General features: G+C 46.8%; 1 protein-coding gene across 6 annotated transcripts in view; it reads right to left on the bottom strand.

Annotated features, from left to right (window-relative positions):
* The window catches only part of ARID3B (AT-rich interaction domain 3B), a 59,192-nt gene extending 53,185 nt beyond the window's left edge, over positions 1-6,007 (bottom strand). For 2 of the 6 annotated variants that reach the window (XM_063794198.1, XM_063794199.1), the window contains exons 1-2: positions 5,844-6,007; positions 2,658-3,313 (exon numbers count right to left, since the gene is read on the bottom strand). In XM_063794198.1, coding sequence (XP_063650268.1) covers positions 2,658-3,236 — 579 coding nt within the window. In that variant the 5' untranslated portion in view covers positions 3,237-3,313; positions 5,844-6,007. Of the gene's footprint in view, positions 1-2,657; positions 3,314-5,365; positions 5,487-5,843 lie in introns of those variants that run through there. The other 4 variants (XM_063794201.1, XM_063794200.1, XM_054667042.2 and 1 more) reach the window with 3 other exon arrangements.
* Between the last annotated feature and the right edge of the window lie 12,042 nt (positions 6,008-18,049).

Genomic DNA, 18,049 nt, shown 5'->3' with positions numbered 1-18,049 from the left:
TCAATTGTAAAGGTCTTTGTAATTGTTGCTGGAGCAAGGGATATTCTATTTTTGCACTCCATTAAGTTTCATAAAGAAAAGATTTTGAACAACAAAACAAGCTAGTCTAATGATCTGTAATGGTTTCTATAGGCTCTCCCCAAGAATATTATTATTTTTGGCCCTTCTAAAATATACTAAAAAAAAAGTTTTAAAATCCCCAAGCATATGATTTACTCCTTTAAAATCAGGATTTATAGAAAAGGAGAGCACAGACCAAATCAATGTTAAAAATTAAAGGGGAAAAGGACGTGCACATCTGACGGTTTAAGTCATTGCTACCCACAGCCCCCCAGTTCAGTTCTTGATCTCCAAATCCTGGGGGAAGGTAAATTTCGGGTGAGGGATTATACCTCAGCTACTGTGGTATTTATAAAACATTTTGGCAGGTGCTCTGCCAAGCAGTCTATAATTAGTGAATATGCCTCAGAAACATAAAGTGAACGCAAAGAGTTTCAAATGCCAACAGCCAGCCCCCTGAATACTGAGCTACGTAGTCATAGGGCTGCCACCATCTAGATAACATGATGCTGGGTGCCCTGCCACGGTGCACACGTGTGCACATGCACACGCCAGTTCTGAAGAGTCTTTTTTTAAACCTCTAATGGCTTGACCTCAACACCTGCGACACTTCCTGAAGACAGACAGGCTCTGGAGCTCCACTTGTTCCTCGCATGCGGCTGCACTTTCTAGGAACGACCGCACACACGCAGACACTGGCCAGCTGCCAAGGCGGGGGCAGCCCAGCCGCCTCGGGCCTGAACTTTCCCAGTGCTGTCAGGGCAGGATCCTGCTATGAGCTGACTCAGCGGCCGGTATGGAACTCTGCCAACCACACAGCAGTGCGGGGGCAGCCGGCAACTCACAGATGTTTTGCTAAACCAAAGCAATCAGTGGGAGGCGGGTCTGGGCTGGCGGCCAGGGTGCTGCTGTCGTGGAAGTTGGGATTCTCTGATTCTAGTCCTAGCTCTGCCACTATCTCCCTGGGTGATATGAGTGAAAACCTCTGTGTATCTCAGTACATCTCCCACTTCAGAGGCATGTCTGTGTGATGCAGGAGAGGATGGCACTGTTTACATAAAAGAGCTCCCCCGGGCACTATTACCTACCATGTGCCTGGCACTGGACAAGCTTTCACATGTGCTAGCTCGGTTAATCCTTACAACATCCATGGGAGGCAGTGGCACTCTTTTTACTTCACAGATGAGAAGACACAGGCTCAGAGCAATTCAGAGCCCTACTAAAAGATCACAAGGGCAATATTTGGAAGTGATGGGATTTGAATCCCACTGCTGGCTGCAAACACTATTGTTGTAAAACTCAGATCTACTGTACAGACCTCCTGATCCAAGATGTTTGATTTTTTGGGTTCCAAAGGACCTTTCTTATATGACTTCTCAGTTGCCCTGTGAAAACCCACAGCTTTTCACAAATGATTTCTAAACAGTACCACTGGATCACAAGAAGTGTGTGTGCTTCTGCAGGGTACCCATGAACTCCCTTACTAAGCACCAACAAGTCACTTAAGCTGGAACAACTTATCATCACTCCCATCCTTTGGGCGAGGAAAAACTATATTATGGGTCACAAAGAGAAGAGGCTTGGTTGAAAACAAAGATTCCCTAGGCTCCACCCTCCAAGATAATTCATTAGGACTCAGCAATCTGTATTTTTTAAAAAGCTCCCTAACTGACTCTGATGCTCAGCCATTTGGAAGTCACTTCAGCTTTCCTTGACTAAAAAGGAAATTTTGAGGTCTACCCTTCCCTGTTGTCAAGGGGATGATGTAAGAGTGAAATGAAATCATGTCTACAAGGCTCTTTGTTGGAAAATATATACAATGCAAGTGCTTCTGGTCAGCTGTGTTTAGCTCCAAAACAACCAACTGTCCTTAAAGAGGGTTAGCCTGGAGCTAAGAAACTGTCTTAGGCAAGAACTTTCTTTTACATTACTGTTAGAAACATTATTATTAGAAAAGCTGTAATTAGTCACACATCTCATTTTAGATATTCCTCACAACACTGTTGCAACTTCATCCTTCCTTTAAAAAAGAAGATTGTATTGACATTCTTTCACATCAAACTTGGCAAAACCTATATTAAGAGTAACATACAGGCCAGGGGCGGTGGCTCATGCCTGTAATCCCAACACTTTGGGAGGCCGAGGCAGGCAGATCACGGGGTCAGGAGATCGAGACCATCTTGGCTAACATGGTGAAACCCCGTCTCTGCTAAAAATGCAAAAAATAAGCCAGGCATAGTGGCACGCGCCTATAGTCCCAGCTACTCAGGAGACTGAGGCAGGAGAATCGCTTGAACCTGGGAGGTGGAGGTTGCAGTGAGCCGAGATCATGCCACTGCACTCCAGCCTGGGTGACAGAGTGAGACTCCATGTCAAAAAAAAAAAAAAAAAAAAAAGAGTAACATATATTTCATTGCTTTAATGAAGAAAATAAATATTAAATAAGAAAAAAATCCAAAGTCTATTCATGTCTAGGCTGTTGGTCACCGAAGTGGGGTGAGAAGGCACAGACTGGCACAGCCCCTGACCCTGTCAGTCCATGACCCCTCTCCGACCTTCAGGAAGACCAAATGACCTACAATACCAGAAAGACTGACCTGCTTGAGCTGCTCATCCAGATTCCAGTTCGGCTGTCCTGCTGTGGAGACAGAAGGTGAGGCCTTGGAAGCATCTTTGGTATGGTCTTCTTTAGCTTGTTGTCCATGTGGTGGGAGCCCTGGTGCTGGAAGTAGATTGGACATGGGTGCCACTCTGGGATCTTGGTGAGCTACTTTCTGCACATGAAAATATTTTGAAGCAGCCTGGGTTTCTTTCTCAGCCACCTCTGCAACTTCATCATCCCCATCCTCATCTTCCAAACCTCCGTCCTCTTCCTCAGGCTCTGAGTTCATGTTGCCCCGTTCAAACACTTGGGCCACTGCTGCGGTGGGTGGAACTCTGGCTAAGGGACCTAAGGGAGTGCTGCCAGAAGGTCTCCCAGCTGTGGCGGAAAGGAGAGTCGGCTGTGTGACCAGCTTTTGGGCATACAAGAACTGGGCTTCTCTCATCTGCTGGCCCTGCTTCTCTCTGGCATCCATCTGCAGAGGAGCCAGGTGTGGCTGCTTCTGTTGCTGCTGCCGCTGCTGTTGCTGCTGCTGCTGCTGCTGTTGCTGCTGCTGCTGCTGAAGTGGCTCCATTTTTGCCTCAAGCTTCACCCACAGAGTGGCATGACTCTGAACCTGGGCACAGCCCACCAGGCACACCGGGTCTAAACCTTAGTGATTAACAGAAACCACAAAGAAGGAGGGGGAAAAAACAACCATGTAAAACAGGTATAAAAAGGTTTCCTTTTCTCCAGTAGAGGGCCATGAGTTCCGAACGCTAAACATATGCTCCTAAACCTGAGTTTTAAGATGAGTGAGTGGTGGGGGTTTCGTGGGTGGGTAGGAAAAGGTGGGAAGAAGAGAAACAGGATCTAAGAGGGGAAATAGGGAATGAATTTCAGTAGTAGTAGCAGGCTTTAAAAGAAGTACATCCAGCCAATATCTAGTCTGCTAACGTGTTCTGATCTCTCTTCCTCTACATTATCAAACATTAATCTGTTACTGAACTAATGTTACTGAACATTAATTACTGAAAAGGTAACTGGGTTTGCACTGTAGCAGAAGCATAATTATGCAAACAACAATAATAAAGGAAAAGAAGGACCTGCCTGCAAAGGAGAGAGTATGTTCCCAACCCACAGGAGAAAGATATCACCTCTAAGCTAGACACAGAACTATCAGGCAGACAGTTTTACTCTCATAGAAAAAGCAAGACCAAGCAAGCTACTCTTGGGTCTAAGCTTTTCAAATTTCCCTGATCAAATTGCCAGCCTGCTTGTTGAGTGGACTGAGCCATACTAACTGGACATTATAGCCTCAAAAAGAATCCAATTTCAACAACATGAAAGAAACATGCAAGGAGGCAAGAGTCTCAAATTGCAATCGTCACTCAAAAGCAAACGGGGGAATTCCTCTGGAGATTTTAAAGTTAATTAATTTGAAACAGATATCAACATTGTCTGAACAACAAGTTAATGCTGCTTCTTTTTTATAAACAGCCAAGTAAATCTCTTCACATCCCCTTTCTTTCTGATTCATTTCTATTATGATATTCTCTGACAAACACAAAAAGAAAAGTCTTTCGGGCCAAAAGCATTCTGGGGGCAGGTTTATCTGCATTCTTACCAATCAGTCTCCAAACACACATCACTTTCACACCCTCTTCTCCTTTTACTCCCCCACCTCTCCCCTGCAGGCCCTCACCCCCAACAAACTTCACTTGAGTTATGTTTCTTCAGCAAGTCTCCATAACTGAATGGATTACTATGCAAGGGCAATTTTAGGTGAACAGGACTTGCAACATGGCGTACAATTTTGTCATCACATGAAAGAAGCTGCACTGCACATGTTGGGACTTGATATCTGCATTGTTCCAGTGTTTTAGGATTGGGTCGAAAGACAAAAAACAAAGTGTCTTTAGCATCTTCAAAAATTCACGGAGAAGTAATCACATCTTTAGCAATAAAAACTGCTTGGATTTAAGATTTTTTCCAGGTTAGAGTAAAAAAGGGTACAATTTTTAAAGCTAGGCCAATTAGTAGAGATTAAAAATTCTCATTATCTGTTTATCTTATAGCCCTGTTTGTGCCTTTTGTGTTCTGTGAAAGATTCGCATTCCAATTTGCCTCTTACTGCCTTTACTTCCTCTCTTGGCACTTTAGAAAGTGTGAGTTACGCTTGCAGCAATACTTCCATTCTGCTTTAGCTCTTCTTACAGTGTAAAAAAGCATGACAAGATTTACATCCACATTAAATTCAGTTGGCAAAAGTGTTCATTTAAAATGAAAACAATTTGGGTCAAAGAAAATTACAGAATAAAGCAAATAATTCGGTGTTCATTTTAAATGTCCTCATAGTCATTACAGTCAATCAATCACGATCGGAATAACTTCTCAACCAAGTCCTGCCAGTCACTGAACAACTGCTTCTTGTCTTGTGGCACCATCTTCTCTGAATGCTGTCCCCAGCAGAGGGGGAGGTGTCCCTCCCACAGCCTCTTATAGTAAGACTGAGATGACTCAGTTCTACAACTCAATACACACACCCTCCCCCAAAGAGCCCATTTTCCCGCAGTCCCTAAGCAGCCAGCGATCCAAACAATGCCACCTGCCTACATTTGGAGAACTTATGTCTCAAATCTAAACCTCTTCATCCCTTCACACGGGCCCCTCCCCCATTTCCCCTAAAGTTCCCGGACCACCAAGCCGGGTACAACGGACTACCTGCAGCTTTGAACCCGGCCTGCTGACCATTCCCCTGCTTTTGCTGCCGGATTCTTTTGGCCCCGGGCCCCTGTAAGCCCCACAGCCCACCTTCCCGGTCACCCCTGCACGCCTCCCCCCATTCTTTATTCACCTCCCCCCATTCAGCCCTATCACTTTTACCTCTACCAACCCTCCCAGCCAATCCGCTGGCTCTTTTCCGATGGCCCCCGCCCCACCTATCTGCGCGCCCACTCAGCTCCAGGGCCCCTCACCCTTCTCATCGCTTTATCTCAAACGCTTTATCTGAAATGCCCTAATGGGCACAGGGCGCTCGGGGCTCCCGCGGCGCTCTCACTTTCCTTCGCGGTCTCCGCGCCCCCGACCCGCGCATTCCCCTCTCTCTCTACACCTGCCTCGGCTCCTGGCCTCGGCCCCTCCACCTGTCGCAGCCTCCTCTCCCGCCATGCCTGAGGGAGCCCGGACCCGCGCCACTTACCTGTGCGGGGCACTCCGGGTTTTCGGGCGGCGGAGGAGGCGGCCGCTCAGGCCCCGGCGCGGCAGCTGCGTCTCGGACTCCTCCGCAGCCGGGGGCCACAGCCGGGGCGGGGCCCGCACCGGAAGCGGCGCCGCGGGGCTGGACCGCCGGCCAGGGGCGGGGGCGGGGGCGGGGCCACAGGGGGCGGGGCGGGACCGAAGCCGGAAGCGGCTAAAAAGGGACCGGGGGGCGGGGGGGGGCGGGGGGGGTGGGGGGGGTGGGACGAGGCGGAAGTGACTCCTACGGACCGCGCAGCCCGACTGAGTTGTGGGAGGAAGCGAATGGAAGCGAGCGGAAGCCTCGGCCAATGGCAAAGTGCGGACACAGAGGGGTTCCGGTGTAAGCACTTCCGCGGGGAGTTGAAAAGAGCTGGGCGGGAGATCGTGTTCTCCGAGCGTTTTCTATTGCGGAGGTTGGTGTGGCTTGGGCGGTTGGCTGGGAGGAAAGTAACTAAAGAGCAGAGGAGTGTAGGGTTTGCCGTCGCTTCGGTCCCCTCCTCAATCTCCTGCCTTCAAGCCGGTCTTCCTCAGAGGTTCTCGTGTTTAGATCAGCTTGTCTCTAAACTTCTCCGCTCCTTCCTGGGACAGAGACCTGGCTGTCCCGAGAATGTTGCGTCCCTTGAAACTTTCTCACATGAATTAGTATTCTCAGGTCTCAGTTTGCAGAGGTCGGGATTATGTGCCAGGTGCTGTCACCTCTTGTAAAAACACTTGCTTCTTCAGCCCTTCCCCTTAGACTCTGTCACCTACTTCACCCCGTTTGGAGATAATCTGCCGATCTGTGTATCCAGCTCCTTGTCTGTCTCCCGTCTGACCATCTTTGATAATTTCAGAGCCTATGTGGCCAACCCATTCAACATCGGGCCTCGTCTTTAGCGACCCTTATATCAGCCTCCCAATCCCAGTTAAAACCTGGACCTTGTCCCTCCAAACGCTATCGCGTTACGACTCAGTAATTTGAACAACCCTCTTTTCAACCACAGCCTGCTATTCTCTCAGCTTGACTACTTTTGAATTATAGGCCTGATGCAGTAGCTCACGCCTGTAATTTCAGCACTTTGGAAGGCTGAGGCAGGCGAATCTCTTGGGCCCAGTAGTTGGAGAGCAGCCTGGGCAACAAGGCGATACCCCATCTCTACAAAAAATACAAAGTTTAATGAGGCGTTTTGGCGCATGCCTGTGGTCCCATCTACTCGGGAGGCTGAGGTGGGAGATCACCTGAGCCCAGGAGAGGCGGAGGTTGCAGTGAGCCATGATTGTGCCACTGCACTCCAGCCTGGGTGACAGAGACACTGTTCCCCCCCCCCAAAAAAAAATAGAATTACAGCATAACTGTTATTACTGTTATTTCACTTTTTTTTTTTAGAAGGAGTCTTGCTCTGTCGCCCAGGCTGGAGTGCAATGGCGCAATCTCAGCTCACTGCAACCTCCGCCTCCTGGGTTCAAGCAATTCTACTGCCTCAGCCTCTCGAGTAGCTAGGATTACAGGTGTGCGCCACCAAGCCAGCTAATTTTTGCATTTTTAGTAGAGACAGGTTTCGCCATGTTGGCCAGGCTGGTCTCGAAGTCCTGAACTCAGGTGATCCGCTCGCCTCGGCCTCCCATAGTGCTGGGATTACAGGCGTAAGCCACTGCACCCGGCCTGTTCTTTCACTTTATCAGAGCAGAGCATCTAATCGGTTGAAAGCCTCTACTTTATCTCTTATACATTAATCCCCTCTTCACTTCCCTCCTTATCCATTTTAGATTCAGTGGTACATTAATATAGTCCTGCCCCTACTTAATCTTAATCCCACCACAACACTCCTTTTTCCCCAACGAAATCCCTCACCCTGGATGGACCTATGTGTTTCTCCTTGCTTGTACCTTGTCATAGAAAGTTGTCCTGTTGCTGGGCGCGGTGGCTCATGCCTGTAATCCCAACACTTTGGGAGGCCGAGGTGGGCGGATCACGAGGTCAGGAGTTAGAAACCAGCCTGGCCAATATGGTGAAACCCCGTCTCTACTAAAAATACAAAAATTAGCTGGGTGTGGTGGTGCATGCCTGTAGTCCCAGCTACTGGGGAGGCTGAGGCAGAAGAATCGCTTGAACCTGGAGGACGGAGGTTGCAGTGAGCCGAGATCACGCCACTGCACTCCAGTCTGGGTGACAGAGCAAGATTTCATCTCAAAAACAAAAAAATTGTCCTGTTGAGGCCGAGCACGATGGCTCATGCCTGTAATCCCAGCACTTTGGGAGTCCGAGGCGGGTGGATCACCTGAGGTCAGGAGTTTGAGACCAGCCTGACCAACATGGTGAAACCCTGTCTACTAAAAATACAAAAATTAGCCGGGCGTGGTGGTGAAGACCTGTAATCCCTGCTACTCCAGAGGATGAGGCAGGAGAGCTTGAACCTGAGAGGCAGAGGTTGCAGTGAGCTGAGATTGCATCATTGCACTCCAGCCTGGGCAACAAGAGCAAAGCTCCACCTCAAAAAAAGAAAAAGTGTCCTGCTGAACAGATTGGCATCATTACATTAATAAAGACCAACTTTAAATGGACTGTGGGTCAGATGCGGTGGCTCACACCTGTAATCCCAGCACTTTGGGAGGCTGAGGTGGGTGGATCATGAGGTCAGGAGTTCGAGACCAGCCTGGCCAACATTGTGAAACCCCGTCTCTATTAAAAATACAAAAATTAGCTGAGCGCAGTGGCAAGCACTTGTAATCCCAGCTACTTTGGAGGCTGAGGCAGAAGAATTGCTTGAACCCGGGAGGTGGAGTTTGCACTGAGCTGAGATCGCGCCACTGCACTCCAGCCGGGGTGACGGAGCAAGACTCCGTCTCAAAAAAAAAAAGGACTGTGAACTGTGACTAGAAATTTCATTATATTTTTCTAGTCAACTTGCTCTCCATGATCTCTACAAATCTCTGACCTATACCCTTACCACTTCCCCTGACTTCCTTATCATGTAAGTAACAGAAAATGTAGAATGTCCTGAAATCGAGAAACCTACTTACTTGCCTTCCCATCCTGTCCTTACCTCCTATTTATTCAATCAAAAATATTCATTCAACTCCCACTATATGCCAGACCAGGCACTCATGTAGGTGCTTACTGAGAAATGGACAAAACAAATTCCCTGCTCGCAAGGATCTTTACTAGTTCGAGGAGAGAAAACAAGTATGTAATGTCAGGGATATATGCTAAGAAAAACAAAGCAGGGTAGGGATTAGACAGTGGTGTCAGGTAGCTGCTATTTTAGATGTTAGTCAGAGAAGAATTTATAAGGAGCCCTTAAGCAGAAACTGGACTTGACTTAATGGGTGTGAGCCATGTAGATATCTAGGGGGAGAGTGTTCCAGGCAGAGGAGACAGCAAATTCAAATGCCCTGAGGCAGGAGCCTGCTTGAGGTGCTATGGGAATAGCAAGGAGATCACTATGTTGATTCAGAGTGAGTGATGGGGAGAGTGCTAAGAGACCAGATAAAAAAGGTAGCTGGGGCCTTACCATGCAGGGCCTTCTCAATTATGGCAACAATTTTGCCGGTCACCACTGAAAGCCCTGGAGAGTTCTGAACACAAGAGCGACTTGATCAGATTTATATCTCTAAAGGGATCATTCTAGCTGTTGTGTTGAGAATAGACTATGAGGGTAAGGGGTAAGAGTAGAAGCACTAATCTTGGCAGAAGATGATGGTGGCCTGAACTAAGTAACAGCAGTGGAGGTAGTGGTAAGTGGTTAGATTCCACCTGTATTTTGAAAGTGGAGCTGGCTGAGCGAGCCAGTGAGCACAGTGGCTCATACCTGTAATCCCAACACTATGGGAGGCTGAGACGGGTGGATCGCTCGAGCCTAGGAGTTCGAGAACAGCCTGGGCAACATGGTGAAACTCCGTCTCTATCAGTAAATACAAAAATCAGCCAGGTGCGATGGTGTGTGCCTGTAGTCCCAGCTAGTCAGGGCTGAGATGGGAGGATGGCTTGAGCCCAGGAGATGGAGGCTGTAGTGAGCCATGATCATGCCACTGCACTCCAGCCTGGGCAACAGAGAGAGACCCTGTCTCAAAAAAAAATAACTAAATAAAAAGATAAGAAAGTGGAACCACTAAGATTTGCTGATGGATTGGTTGTATAGGCTAGAGAAGAGAGTGAAGGATGATGCCAAGGTTTTTGGCCCAAGTAATTGTTAGAATAATGGTATCATTTGCTGACCTAAGGAATACCAGCAGAAGCCAACACCAATGGAATATTAGCAATAAAAAGAATAAAGTATTGATATACACAACAAGTAGGCATTATAACTACATAATAATGAAAGGATTATGCCAAGTAAACTAAGTCAGTCTCAAATGACACACATACAAATATTGAAATTATAGTTTGGAGAGTAAGTCAGTGATTGCCAGGAGCTAAGGGGGTGGAGGGAATGACTAAAGAGATAGCAAAAAGGAGGGTTTTAGGGTGATGGAACTCTTTTGAATCCTGATTTTGGTAGTAGTTACTTCAATCTGTACATGTGTTAAAATCCATAGGACTGTATATAACAAAAATAAAATCAATTTTATTGTATGAAGTTTTTTTCTTAAAAGCCAAACTCCAGGCCGGGTGCAGTGGCTCATGCCTGTAACCTCAGCACTTTGGGAGGTCGAGGCGGGCAGATCACTTGAGGTCAGGAGTTCCAGACCAGCCTGGCCAACATGGTGAAATCTCGTCTCTACTGAAAATACAAAAATTAGCCAGACATGGCGGCAGTTGGCTGTAATCCCAGCTACTCAGAAGGCTGAGGCAGGAGTATCTCTTGAAGCCGGGAGGCAGAGGTTGCAGTGAGCCAAGATGGTGCCACTGCACTCCAGCCTGAGCAACAAGAGCGAAAACTCCGTCTAAAAACAAAAAAGCCAAACTCCATAGCTGTTCAAGTTTCCCTTCACAATTCTTAGGGATCTCCCTTTAACCTCTTGCAATGTTGGATCCTTTCATTAGTATTCAAGCAAACTCTAGTTTCACTCATCTTTTGCTTTCAAAAGAAGAAGGAAGAAAAAGCCTTTCCCTCAATCCCACATTCTGTTGACTAAAGCCTTATCTCACTAATTCCCCTTCCTGGCAAAACTTCTAGAGTTACTGTCTTCACTACAGCTCAAGTGATCGGATCTTTCTCCTTAAAATGCTCTATGGCTTCGCATTGCTCTTGGGATCGAGTCCTAAATTCCTTTATGTGGCCTACGGGGCCCTAAGAAGATCTAGCTTCTTGCCTACCTCTTCAGTTTTATCTCTGTCTCAAGGTATAGAAAAGGTCCTAGGAAAGTGGCCCTACTAGTTGACCTCAGTAGCTGAAACAGAAAAGCATGCTCCTCCCATCACAGAAATATGATATAAGTAACAGAAAATGTAGAATGCCCTGAAACCTAGATGATTAAACCCTGAGATACGTGCCCATTCATGTTACAAGGAATATCATTTAATCTCTACTTTAGCTTCTAAAGTGTAGTGGGTTGAACAGAATAGCCACAGTGTTTTTCAGCTTCTCCAATGCAGAGGTGGAGTCTGTTTCTCCATTCACTGAATCTAGGCTTGGCCGTGTGACTTGCTTTGTCCTGTAAGACACTGGCAAATGTAAAGCAAGAAGTGTCTTGAGAAGTGATTACAACAGGGGCTTGCTTTCTCTTGCTGCTGTGACCTCTTCCACTACCACGAGGATAACTCCTACTAACCTAATGGATGATGACAGACACATAGTCATCACCCCATCTGCAATCTGACCAACTGCCAGACATGTATGAGTGTGGCCCCTTAGACCAGCTAGCCTGCCAGCAACCACCAGACATATGAACAAGAGCATTCTAGACCATCCAGGCCCAGCTAAGCTGGCCCAGACCAGAAGACTTCCCCAGCAAACCCACAGACTGATGAAAAAGAATAAATGCTTATTGTTTAAGAGTGAAACCAGTAAGTTTTGAGGTAGTTTGTTCTGCAATAAAAACTGAAACACAAAGCATGTCTTTGCATCTCTCAGGATGGATTTGTTTGGTGTACTTCTTGGAGTGCCTGAAGCCAACATGCATCAGCTTCACAGAGCTGGCCTATGTTACCTTAAGTTATCTCATCAGATTTCTCATAGTTTTGCTGATTTATAGCAAAACATATTTAAGGCTTAATAATACACATCAAGTCTCTTGTTATTTCACTTGTTCAGTGAAGGTAATTTTATTTGCAAGGTTTTCATTCATTTTATTACTTTTTTTTTTTTTTTTTTTTAATTGAGCCGGGTCTCACTGTACTACCCAGACTGGTCTTGAACTCCTGGGCTCAGGCGATCCTCCTGTGTCAGCCTCGAGGTCTCACTGTGTTACCCAGGCTGGTGCGGAACTCTTGGGCTCAAGCAGTCCTCCTGCATCAGCCTCCCAAAGTGCCGGGATTACAGGCACAAACAACTGTGCCAAGACTTGTTACTTTTTTTTTTTTTTTTTTTTTTTGAGACAGGGTCTCTCTCTTTCACCCAGGCTGGAGTGCAGTGACATGATCTCAGCTCACTGCAGCCTCTGCCTCCCAGGCTCAAGCGGTCCTCCTACCTTAGCCTCCCGAGCAGCTGGGACCACAGGTGTGCACCGTCACGCCCAGCTAATTTTTGTATTTTTTGTAGAGATGTGGTTTCACCCTGTTGCCCAGGCTGGTCTTGAACTCCTGGACTCAAGTGATCCTCCTGCTTTGTCCTCCCAAAGTGTTGGGATTACAAGCGTGAGCCATTGTGCCTGGCCCTTGTTACTCTTCTTTTTTTTTTTGAGACAGTCTCACTCTGTCACCCAGGCTGGAGTGCAGTGGTGTGATCTCAGCTCACTGCAAGCTCCGCTTCCTGGGTTCATGCCATTCTCCTGCCTCAGCCTCCCCAGTAGCTGGGACTACAGGCACCCGCCACCAAGCCCGGCTAATTTTTTTTTGTATTTTTAGTAAAGACAGGATTTCACTGTGTTAGCCAGGATGGTCTCGATCTCCTGACCTCGTGATTCGCCCGTCTCGGCGTCCCAAAGTGCTGGGATTACAGGTGTGAGCCACTGTGCCCGGCCCTTGTTACTCTTTTTTTAAAACAAAGGTTAAGGCCAGGCTCGGTGCCTCTTGCCTATAATTTTATCACTTTGAGAGGCCTAGATGGGAAGATCACTTGAGGCCAGGCATTCAAGTTCAGCCTGGGCAACATAGCAAGACCCTGTCTGTACAAAAAGGTTTTTTTTTTTTTTTTTTTTTTTTTTTGAGACAAAGCCTCATTCTTGTCCCCCAGGCTGGTGTGCAATAGCCTGATCTCAGCTCACTGCAACCTCCGCCTCCTGGGTTCAAGTGATTCTCCTGCCTCAGCCTCCTGAGTAATGGGGATTACAGGCACCTACCACCATGCCTGGCTAATTTTTGTATTTTTATTAGAGATGGGGTTTCACCATGTTGGCCAGGCTGGTCTCGAACTCCTGGCCTTAGATGATCCGCCCGCCTCGGCTTCCCAAAGTGCTGGGATTACAGGCGTGAGCCACTGCACATGGCCTGAAAAAAAAATTTTTTTTTTTTTTGAGACAGAGTCTCACTGTGTCACCCAGGCTGGAGTGCAGTGGCGCAATCTCTGCTCACTGCAACCTCCGCTTCCTGGGTTCAAGCAATTTTTCTGTCTCTGCCTCCTGAGTAGCTGGAATTACAGGCACCCGCCACCACACCCAGCTAATTTTTGTATTTTTAGTAGAGATGGGGTTTCACGATGTTGGCCAGGCTGGTCTCGAACTCCTCACCTCAAGTGATCCACCTGCCTCGGCCTCTCAAAGTGCTGGAATTATAGACATGAGCCAGCGTGCCCAGCCTCAAAAAAGTTTTTAAAAACTGCCAGGAATGGTGGTGCATGCCTGTAGTCCTGGCTACTCTGATGGGAAGCTGAGGCAGGATCACTTGAGCAGTGAGCTATGATCATGCCACTGCACTCCAGCCTGGGCAATAGAATGAGACCTTGTCTCAAAAAACAAAAAAAAGGTTAAGTTGTATAAACATTGGACGTCATTTTTTACTTATGTTTTGTATGTTTAGTCTTTTTTTTTTTTTAGACGGAGTTTCGCTCTTGTTGCCCGGGCTGGAGTGCAATGGCGGGATCTCGGCTCACCATAACCTCTGCCCTCCCGGGTTCAAGCGATTCCCCTTGAGTAGCTGGGATTACAGGCATGTGCCACCAGGCCTGGCTAATTTTGTATTTTTAGTAGAATCAGGATTTCTCCATGTTGGTCAGGCTGGTCGCGAACTCCCAGCCGCCTGGCCGTATATATCTTTTTTTTTTGAGATGGAGTCTTTCTCTGTCGATCTCAGCTCATTGCAACGTCCACCTTCCGGGTCCTGCCTCAGCCTCCCGAGTAGCTGGGATTACAGGAGTGCACCACCACACCCGGCTAATTTTTTTTTTTTTTTTTTGAGACAGAATTTCACTCTGTCACCCAGGTTGGAGTGCAGTGGTGCGATCTTGGCTTACTGCAACCTCCGTCTCCTGGGTTCAAGCAATTCCCCTACCTCAGCCTCCCGAGTAGCTGGGATTACAGGTGCCCACCACCACACCCAGCTAATTTTTGCATTTTTAGTAGAGACAGCGTTTCACCACGTTGGCCAGGCTGGTCTCAAATTCCTGACTTCAGTGATCCGCCTGCCTTGGCCTCCCAAAGTACTGGGATAGGCCTGACCTTTTTTTTTTTTTTGAGATGGAGTCGCGCTCTGTCGCCCAGGCTGCCAGGCTGGAGTGCAGTGGCACAATCTCGGCTCACTGCTACCTCCGCCTCCCAGGTTCAAGTGATTCTTCTGCTTCAGTCTTCCAAGTAGCTGGGACTACAGGTGGGCGCCACCACGCCCAGCTAATTTTTTTTTTTTTTTTTTTTTTGTATTTTTAGTAGAGATGGGGTTTCAGCATATTGGCCAGGCTGGTCTCGAACTTCTGACCTTGGGATCTGCCCGCCTTGGCCTCCCAAAATGCTGGGATTACAGGCGTGAACTACCGTGCCTGACCAATTTTTTTTTTTTTGTATTTTTAGTAGAGATAGGGTTTCGCCATGTTGGCCAGAGTGGTCTTTAACTCCTGACCTCAAGTGATCCACCTGCCTTGGCATCTCAAAGTGCTGGGATTACAAGTGTGAGCCACTGAGCCTGGCCTAAATTTACTCTTAAATGTACAGTGCATAAAAGCTAAGAAACAACGGGTAAATGGCCATATTATGGGATAATAATCTCGTAACTAATGAGATCATAACTAATGAAGGAAAAATGCCTTTAGTTTTGTTTATGATAGCCAGTGTAATTGTTGATGTAATTGTGTCTGTCTTAATGAGATTTGATGTTTTAGCATGAGTGGGTGTTAATTTTGGGACGCTGTGCACATATAAAATGTTTTCCCATTGAAATTAAGTACTTGATTACATTTTCAACTTGAATTGCCCCACAAGAGGTTTTTTAGGATTAACTACCCCAGGAAGGCAGGAAAGGACTGTTCTGTAGTCACTGTACCTTTTACTGTCATGGAAAATTAAAATGAAACCAGATGATTAAGGTTTCCACTTGTCCTGAGATGAAGGTGTAGCCTGAGGAGCCTCTATTAGCATGTGTAAAGCCTCTGCTGAGTAAATGGTATTAACTTGTGTAAAGAAAGAATGTGACTAGGGGGCCCAGCAAGGAGGTATATCAAGTCAACACATTCCTGAGGGTATCTCTCTAGCTGTGGTGGTGGATGCGTCAGTAACGTATCTGCAGCCTGAGTGGGCTTTCAGTGTGTTTTCCTGTGGGTAGGGGATACGACCATCAGGCTGACTACTGGGTGTCCTCTTTCATAGAACTGTTTGTATTTTAAGTCAGACACTTGGTATTTGGTGTCTGGTGACCTGGGTTATGTGATGTGTCAGCCTCCACTAACCACTAAACCCTGGGGAAATGCCAGTACCTAGTTACTGAGGCTCAAAGGTAAACTTTGAAAACTTTTTCAGAGTAACAAGCCCACCTGGCAGTGGGCAGACCAACATTCCCCTGAAGATAGCTGCTCTCTTGCCACATTCTCTTTCCACATGCCTTCACCACAAAGGTCTTCTCCAGCCTGGGACTCCGATTTGCCAACATGCTGATGAACTGACTTGACTACATTGTTCTGTCTCTCACCTGTGAATGGAAGAGGTTAGACCTCTAAGGCAAGCAAAAAGGCCAATCCCAGAGTGACTCATCTTTGAAAATATTGGATTGTCTCACTCTCCCTGATACTTAATTAAAAGCCATCTTTGCAAAGCACCATCCAATTTCTGTAGTGGCCCCAGCGCTCAGTAGTCCCAGAGACTGTCAGAGCAAAAGGGAGCAGGAGGCAATTCAAGCCATCTGTCCTAGAATAGGACACCTGGTCACAGGCCTGTGCCTCTGGTCAGGGCTCTTTGGGAGCCATCTGGCCCTCCATCCCACAGAGCTGTGCTGAGCCAGACTCTGTCAAGTATTGGTGAAACTAAGAGGAGAGGGTACACAAGCCAAAGTTAGCCTGGCAGTGAGCTTGACTGGGAGAGTTGCAGGGCCAACCGATTCTCATAAATGTGTCCACAGATACCTACACAGGTGTCTCAAAAAAATACATAAATAAAATAAAATAAAGGAAGCTAATTATACTATAATGGGAGTTTTCAGAATTTTAGTAAGGTGAAATCTATGAAATGCCAGAAAGGTTAAAAAGCTTGTCTACTTCAGGCCTTTGCTTTCTGCTTTATGGCAAGAGCACATGTTGAATATTTAGATTAATTCAAACCAACCTCAACACAAATTTTTAACCCTGATGCAATTTCGGGGAACAATAGTTAACATCATTTAGGAATATAATTTAGAACCCTCACCTTTAAAAATGGAGCCAGATTTTCAATCTCTCTAATTAAAGTGAAAGTTTGATTTCCTAATGCTTATAACTGTACTGAGATTGTGTTGGAAGAGAAGAGATTGATTATAAAGCTAACTGATCTAATGTCCTCCTGACCAATTCCCTTTCATCTCTCTCTCTCCCCACAAAAAGGGACAAAAAGCTTAACACTGTGGTCATCCAGCAGCCAGTCATTTCCTAATATGGACAGTACAGTCCTTCAGTTTCACTTCCAGAAGCCAAGTACTAGGAGAATAGTTTTTACATTTGTGTATGTTTCTTACACCTCTTTCCCTTCTCAGTCCCAAGAGAGAAGCCTCTGTGTTGCTTGCTTTAACGTTAATGATGATGTCTGCAATGACTGTATTTCCTGAACCTACAGTATGGGATCAGCTCCAACACGTCACCCTAATGTTTGATTACAAGATTTAAATGAATAATCACAAAATTTGAGGCCGGGCGCGGTGGCCCACGCCTGTAATCTCAGCACTTTGGGAGGCCAAGGCTGGCAGATCATTTGAGGTCAGGAATTCGAGACCAGCCTGGCCAACATGGTGAAACCCTGTCTCGACTAAAAATACAAAAATTAGCTGGGCGTAGTGGCAGATGCCTGTAGTCCCAGCTACTTGGGAGGCTGAAGCAGGAGAATCGTTTGAGCCCCAGAGGCAGAGGTTGCAGTGAGCCGAGATTGCGCCACTGCAGTCCAGCCTGGGCAACAGAGTGAGACTCCCTTAAAAAAAAAAAGAACCACAAAATTTGAAGAATCCCTCTTTATTAAAAATGAATGGTTACCAAAAAAAATGACTAAAGGTATTAAAAATAATGAAGTCGATATACTTCTACTGACTGAGAAGATGTCAGCAGTACAATTTAAAGAGAAATTAGCAGCCAGGTGTGGCGGCTCACGCCTGTAATCCCAGCACTTTGGGATCAGAGGCAGGCGAATCATGAGGTCAGAGGTTCAAGAACAGCCTGGCCAACATGGTGAAACCCCATCTCTAATAAAAATACAAAAATTAGCTGGGAGTGGTGGCAGGCGCCTATAATCCCAGCTACTTGGGAGGCTGAGGCAGGAGAATTGCTTGAAGCCGGGAATTTGCAGTGAGCTGAGATCACACCATTGCACTCCAGCCTGGGCAACAGAGCCAGATTCTGTCTCAAAAAAAAAAAAAAAGGAAAAGAAAAGAAAAGAAATTGGCAGGCTGGGAGAGGTGGTTCACGCCTGTAATACCAACACTTTCAGAGGCTGAGGCGAAAGGATCACCTGAGCCCAGGAATTGGAGATTAGCCTAGGCAACATAGCGTGACC

The sequence above is a fragment of the Pan troglodytes genome, chromosome 16 (genome assembly GCF_028858775.2).
Source record: "Pan troglodytes isolate AG18354 chromosome 16, NHGRI_mPanTro3-v2.0_pri, whole genome shotgun sequence".
NCBI classification, from domain to species: Eukaryota; Metazoa; Chordata; class Mammalia; order Primates; family Hominidae; genus Pan; species Pan troglodytes.
This window is presented reverse-complemented; position numbering and strand designations above follow the sequence as displayed.